The sequence below is a fragment of the Babylonia areolata genome, chromosome 21 (assembly GCF_041734735.1).
Source record: "Babylonia areolata isolate BAREFJ2019XMU chromosome 21, ASM4173473v1, whole genome shotgun sequence".
In the NCBI taxonomy this organism is placed as follows: domain Eukaryota; kingdom Metazoa; phylum Mollusca; class Gastropoda; order Neogastropoda; family Buccinidae; genus Babylonia; species Babylonia areolata.
Window position 1 is genome coordinate 57,412,074 of NC_134896.1, and position 7,962 is coordinate 57,420,035.

Genomic DNA, 7,962 nt, shown 5'->3' on the forward strand with positions numbered 1-7,962 from the left:
ATGTACAAGTCTTGGCAGTGGTTACATCAGTGTTGGCAGTACTTAATGCATGTACGAATGTAGACAACATGTATCGTGTTTTAACTGTTGCCGTATTTAGTGGGTGAACTGGTGCAGGATGGATGTACTGGGTTTATTAATGTAGGTAGCATTTCATCAATATATGTCTTGGCGGTACTTAGAGGGTACATTTGTTTCTGCAGTATGAAATGTGTGTATGACGGTAAACAATATATAGTGCCTGTTTTCTTCTTCTGCAATGGAGTTCAGCACTAGCATTTTGGAACGGTTCATCAAAAGGAATAGTGTGAAACTAAGAAACCACCAAAGACGCCTGGAGGCACACCAACAGATTGGTGGTAGACACGAAAGTGGGTAAAAAAAAAAAAAAGGGGGAGGGGGGGGGGGGGGATGGCATGAACCGTAGTACGACCAACACCAGCGTACAGTAAATATTTGTCCTGTTTTCAGGACTGTTTGATATGAACAATAATCACAGCAAAGTCAGTCAGCGCACAGTAAATATTTGTCCTGTTTTCAGGACTGTTTGAAATGAACAATGATCACAGCAAAATCAGTCAGCACACAGTGAATATTTGTCCTTCATAGGACTGTTTGATATGAACAATAATCACAGCAAAGTCAGTCAGCGCACAGTAAATATTTGTCCTTTACAGGACTGTTTGAAATGAACAATGATCACAGCAAAATCAGTCAGCACACAGTGAATATTTGTCCTTTTCAGGACTGTTTGATATGAACAATAATCACAGCAAAGTCAGTCAGCACACAGTAAATATTTGTCCTTTACAGGACTGTTTGAAATGAACAATGATCACAGCAAAATCAGTCAGCACACAGTGAATATTTGTCCTTTTCAGGACTGTTTGATATGAACAATAATCACAGCAAAGTCAGTCAGCGCACAGTAAATATTTGTCCTTTACAGGACTGTTTGATATGAACAATAATCACAGCAAAATCAGTCAGCACACAATGAATATTTGTCCTTTACAGGACTATTTGATATGAACAATGATCACAGCAAAATCAGTCAGCGCACAGTAAATATTTGTCCTTCATAGGACTGTTTGATATGAACAATGATCACAGCAAAGTCAGTCAGCGCACAGTAAATATTTGTCCTTTACAGGACTATTTGATATGAACAATAATCACAGCAAAATCAGTCAGCACACACTGAATATTTGTCCTTTACAGGACTGTTTGATATGAACAATGATCACAGCAAAATCAGTCAGCACATAGTACATATATGTCCTTTACAGGACTATTTGATATGAACGACAATCACAGCAAAATCTATCGGCGCACAGTAAGTATTATTTTTTGTTATTCACAGGACTGTTTGATATGAACGGTAATCACAGCAAAATCTATCGGCGCACAGTCAGTATTAATGTTTGTCATTTACAGGACTGTTTGATATGAATGATAATCACAGCAAAATCTATTGGCGCACAGTAAGTATTAATGTTTGTCATTTACAGGACTGTTTGATATGAATGATAATCACAGCAAAATCAGCCAGCGCACATGTAACTATTTTTCCTTTATATGGCAATTTGATATGAACTATGATCATTTCAAAATCAGTCAGAACACAGAAAACACATGTCCTTTTCAGGACTATTTGGTATGAACGATGATCACAGCAAAAACTGAAACTACATACAAGAATCGCCAATACTGACGAGCACGTTTGGATATCTATACGTAAGTAAATAAAGCAATGACAGTTTGTATCTATACTTTAGTCACTATACACTATTACCAAAAAACAAAAACAAAGAAAAATTAGTCCGAAAGGTATGGAAACATATGGGAAAAAAACAATAACAAACACACGAAAAATCAAATCAAATCAAATCAAAACAACTGTACATGCATATTCAAAAGACTACAAATATGACACTGATTGGAAGCCAAGATTCACCGATTTAAACCCACCCATCAGTTTGTGAGAAATCATTGTATACACACAACATAAACAGGTATGTGGGGGGCTGGGGGGACGGGGGAGATAAGGTTGTCTGCCATGCCGTTTTGTGTTGCCACATAGAAACAACAGCTCCCTGACTGTAATGTGCAGGACATCCTTCGCTAGCAGTGGAAAGTGCTGGTCAGTGTGACGTCATAGCACACACACACGACACATTATCAGTCACATTGGTGGAAGTGTATTCATACCATGAACGCAATGCAATGAAATCTCCTTTGTTTACACTTTAAAACTCATTTAACTGAACCACATCTTTGTATCTTATAACTGAACTGCATCTTGAACAGCGTCTTTAAATCTCATGATTGAACTGCATGTTGAAATGCATCCTTTAATCTCATAGCAAACGAAACAAGCCCCAAAACCAACTCCCAGCAAAGAGACGTAAACTGAAGGCTCAAAGGCTGAAACCAAGAATGGAGCATTGAAACAAATGTAGAAAACAGTCACCCGTGACAGCATAACATGTACACTTGCAGGCAAAAGCACAAGAGAATTCTCTCTCTTTATACACACACACACACACACACACACACACACACACACACACACACACACACACACACACACACACACACACACACACACAAATATACATATACAGAGCGAGAGAAAAGTGAAAAGAATAGCCCAGCACTGTCCCAAAGCAGTCTCCTTGGAATGGGTAGTCCAAATTTCACACAACGAAATCTCTGTGGTGAATGTGTGTCACTAAAATAAAACATGACATCGCACTGTGTTCACCACATCATAGGGAAATGCTACTCTACAAGAAGACACTGCACTGCACTGCACTGGTACATGCGGATGTGTCCCAGCATGTGCTGGTATGTACTAACGTAGAGCTGTGTTTGATTGACGACCAACTATCTGTCGCTCATAAGGTCAGACTTTTTTCTCTCTTCCTGTGGCTGTAGACCATGTAGTACAAGTCATTGTCGGTGCCTGGTGACAACGTCAGTCATGCGCCAGGATGTTCCTGACAGCGTCATCGGATGGGTTCATGACAAGCCTATCGGCCCCCAATCGCTTCCTCATAACTTGGAGGTTTCGTCACCTCCCTCATGACCTCGCTGTACGAAGGTGGCGGTCCCGCCTCTGCCATCTGCATGGGGATAGTGGCATCTGGCAACGATGGAGCACTTAGCTGCGTAGGCAGCGGCTCCCCGGCTTCGGGAGAATAGGCCGCGTTGGTGTGACTGGTCCCTGTCTCAGCGGGCCTGGAGGGCTGGTTGGCTGGCAGGATGTACACACCGTGCTGGCTGCTGCTGTTGGCCCCAACACCAGGGACACGGGGGGGCGTCGTGCTGGATGTGGTGGAGCGGCTGGCTTGGCGCGGCTCTTTCCGTCTCAGGCCGCACCACAAAGTGATGATGAGACCCATTAACACAAAGATGCAAACCGCTGTCCATATGATGACGTTCTGTCTGTCCGTTGATGTGCCGTCACTGGATGGTGTGGTGGTAGGCCCTGCAATGGAATGCACAATGTGTCTCAGGAAAAGAAACCTGCGGCCAGCCTCATACAGACACCGGTTCAAAGCAAAGTTGTCAAACATGAGTACTTGCATATAGGTTAATAAGTAAATAAATAATCAAATTTACACACACACACACACACACACACACACACACACACACACACACACACACACACACATATATATATATATATATATATATATATATATATATATATATATATATATATACTATATCACTTATCTGATGACACCACATATTCTCTGTGCAGGGGAGAAGGTGGAGTTGTGGGGAGGGAGGGAAGATTGATGAACATGTAGGAACAATTCGTATTCGCCACAGCCACACATCGCGTAGGTGTTTTTGCATGATGAATGTTCAGACCTGAAATTCCATCAAATGCTTAATTGTTCTAAATGTCATTCATGAAACATTTGATATCCATCTGACAGGAAGTGATAAGAAACTCTAGGGAGAGCTGGACAGTACAAGGTCTTCAGAGAAGAAGCCCCCCTCAGTCAAGTGTTTCGGCCCTGAACTCCTTACACTCTAAGGGGGCCGGGCCGCACCCAGGTCATGACTCCTGGATGCCCTTGTATTGCCGCCTTTTCTTTTTCTTTTTTTTCCTGGTCCTCAGCAGGTTCGATCCCGCGCCACCAGGTTGGTCGCCACTTCAGAACTGAGTCACCTTTTCTGGCAGACGTTTTAACCACTGAACCATCGTACGTCTAGTCTGAGTAGGGAAATTTCATTTCTCTTCGACCAGAATAAAGTATAGTCTGCATCCTGCCAGTTTTAGAAAGAAGGATAAAATAAAGATTAGGATGAAAGCAAGACAACAAAATATGTTGGAATAAAATTATTATAAGGAATATATAAGAAAATAACGATTACTTTATGTTGTAAATAATTCATCCTTGCATTCATCCTTGCACGTTATGCTTGGGAAATCTGAAAATCATGCAAGGGAGGTCACAAACGCAAGTTAGCCACGAGTGGTCAGCACACCTCAGCTGTTCTGACCAAAGCACTGTCAAACAAGCACTGCCTCAGGCAGCAGTGGCCTCTACTGGGATCTCCGAAGAGACACTGTCCGTCAATGGTTGACCATGTCAACATAAAGACGCTGGGAAACATGTGCAGGTAGCCACTAGACTTTACTTTTTTTCGAAAATCAGTTTGGAAATGGTTTAGAAAATTGGTGTATTCCCTTGCTGTAAGAATTTCTGTCTGTTACACACAGAATAGTGAAAGAAAACAGCGGAAGTACAGACAAACAACTATTCTTTCATGAGTACGTGAATCTGGTTTACTCCGAATTAAGGTAAAAAAAAATTGTAAAGTGAAGGATTGGAGGCTGAAGGAAGGTTTGAGACCAGTGAAGTCAGCTAATGGGAACAGTTCAAATTCTATGTGTGAGAGAAATTTGTTATGCCTGGTTATGATAGAATAGTTTGATCACATCCTAAATAGCCATATACATGGGCAATAGAATCCCCAACAGGAAGAGGCCTGGAGAAAAATCCCAATCCAGTAACGTCTCAACGATAACAGGAACAGTAAGAAAACAGGATGAATAACTGTGCTGTTAACATGAAATTTGATCAGAACTTCTAGATTATTCATCTTTGCACCTTATCACTGGAGGTTAAAAACCCACGTCGTTTTGTTTTTAAAGATGACCTTCAAGGTTTTCCGATCACACTTAACCCTTTCAATCCGAGGGAGTTCAGAGCTTCGGCAGCTTCCCACGTCATACTGACGCGGCGGAAAACCCCCCAGCAGAAAATAGACTATTTCCTCCAAATTACGTGTGGACACATCCAGGCATACCGTAGACGTTATTTCCCATTCCTTGCGGATTATGCGTTGGTAGGAACGTGAACACTGTTTTAGAGAGACGAAACTGGACGCCAGAGCAATGCTCATGAGCAGGGCTCAATGAGTTAATTAATGAAGTGTGAATTTTTCAACATATAGAAGGTGGTGATGGTAACAATCAGAATGATGGCACTGATGATGATGACTACGACAACACATACTGGTGACAGTGATGACAATGACAAAGACGATAAAACGTCTGAAACAAATGCATAACTTACAAGGACGGATAGTGGTTCTCGTTCGCGTAATAGCTCTGAACCGCAGTTCAAATCCTCTGAAAGTTAGTGTTGAATCGGACTTGAACTTCAAATACATCCATCGACCAGAACTGGAGAAAAAGTTGTTCAAGCCTTTGGTTCCGCATAATTTTGCAAGAAGATTGTAACTGCTTGGGTGACCTGAGGGAAAAATACAGGAGCTGTTGAATACAAAATATGAAGCAGTGAATCTGAAACGCCTCAAGAAGATACATTTCTTAAGGATCGTGCATTCCTCCATTTACAGGTGTGTTTATCTTCTATCATTCAGTGGATCACATAGTCATTTACAGGTGTGTTTATCTTCTATCATTCAGTGGATCACATAGTCATTTACAGGTGTTTATCTTCTATCATTCAGAGGATCACATAGTCATTTACAGGTGTGTTTATCTTCTATCATTCAGTGGATCACATAGTCATTTACAGGTGTGTTTATCTTCTATCATTCAGTGGATCACATAGTCATTTACAGGTGCGTTTATCTTCTATCATTCAGTGGATCACATAGTCATTCACAGGTGTGTTTATCTTCAGTCATTCAGTGGATCACATAGTCATTTACAGGTGTTTATCTTATATCATTCAGAGGATCACATAGTCATTTACAGGTGTGTTTATCTTCTATCATTCAGTGGATCACATAGTCATTTACAGGTGTGTTTATCTTCTATCATTCAGAGGATCACATAGTCATTTACAGGTGTGTTATCTTCTATCATTCAGTGGATCACATAGTCATTTACAGGTGTGTTTATCTTCTATCATTCAGTGGATCATATAGTCATTTACAGGTGTGTTTATCTTCTATCATTCAGAGGATCACATAGTCATTTACAGGTGTGTTTATCTTCTATCATTCAGTGGATCACATAGTCATTTACAGGTGTGTTTATCTTCTATCATTCAGTGGATCACATAGTCATTTACAGGTGTGTTTATCTTCTATCATTCAGAGGATCACATAGTCATTTACAGGTGTGTTTATCTTCTATCATTCAGAGGATCACATAGTCATTTACAGGTGTTTATCTTCTGTCATTCAGTGGATCACATAGTCATTTACAGGTGTGTTATCTTCTATCATTCAGTGGATCACATAGTCCTTTACAGGTGTGTTTATCTTCTATCATTAAGAGGATCACATAGTCCTTTACAGGTGTGTTTATCTTCTATCATTCAGTGGATCACATAGTCATTTACAGGTGTGTTTATCTTCTATCATTCAGTGGATCACATAGTCATTTACAGGTGTTTATCTTCTATCATTCAGTGGATCACATAGTCATTTACAGGTGTTTATCTTCTATCATTCAGTGGATCACATAGTCATTTACAGGTGTGTTTATCTTCTATCATTCAGTGGATCACATAGTCATTTCCAGGTGTGTTTATCTTCAGTCATTCAGTGGATCACATAGTCATTTACAGGTGTGTTTATCTTCAGTCATTCAGTGGATCACATAGTCATTTACAGGTGTTTATCTTCTATCATTGAGAGGATCACATAGTCATTTACAGGTGTGTTTATCTTCTATCATTCAGTGGATCACATAGTCATTTACAGGTGTGTTTATCTTCTATCATTCAGTGGATCACATAGTCATTTACAGGTGTGTTTTCTTCTATCATTCAGAGGATCACATAGTCCTTTACAGGTGTGTTTATCTTCTATCATTCAGAGGATCCCATTGTCATTTACAGGTGTGTTTATCTTCTATCATTCAGTGGATCACATAGTCATTTACAGGTGTGTTTATCTTCTGTTTTGACATGAAGGCTCTTTAAATTCAAGTACTGAGCAATGATTGGTCGGCGGATGAACCACTGCGCCGCAGTAAATTATCGAGAAAAGTTTCGCACGAAGGTCTGCATGAGGGTTAAAGCCTTCAGTTTGACTATTCCAAATATGTATTTCTCTGGGTTCACGGTCGAACTCTGAACCAAGCAGTTTCATTAGCCAAATTGTGCGTTTTCCTGTTCTCTGCGCTAATTTACATCTGTTTGACACACGCTCCTCGCCAGTATCTTGATATCTATCTCGCGGTAAATGGACATGCTTATCCCCTAGACCGTAACTATCGAATCATCTTGCTTTTTTTTTTATCCAACCAGATTTTCCCGAAAATCGTTTTGTGTTTTATCCTTGTCATCACAAAAACTGTGAAAAAAGACATCATACACAATTGGCACAAACGGTGTTTTACTCTCGTACCATGGCCATCAGTCTCATGACAGTTGTGACGCATCACATAGGTATACACACCACACGAGAAAGCTTCCCACCGAACACTGACATGGATTACAGGATGTATAA

General features: G+C 40.4%; 1 protein-coding gene across 2 annotated transcripts in view; it reads right to left on the reverse strand.

The window, feature by feature from the left end:
• Nucleotides 1–595: 595 nt before the first annotated feature.
• LOC143296449 (adhesion G-protein coupled receptor G6-like) overlaps nt 596–7,962 on the reverse strand; it is a 12,779-nt gene continuing 5,412 nt past the window's right edge. Inside the window, exons 4-5 of one of the 2 annotated variants that reach the window (XM_076608385.1) lie at nt 5,607–5,786; nt 596–3,493 (exon numbers count right to left, since the gene is read on the reverse strand). In XM_076608385.1, coding sequence (XP_076464500.1) covers nt 3,036–3,493; nt 5,607–5,786 — 638 coding nt within the window. In that variant the 3' untranslated portion in view covers nt 596–3,035. The remainder of the gene's footprint in view (nt 3,494–5,606; nt 5,787–7,962) is intronic. The other variant, XM_076608386.1, reaches the window with a different exon arrangement.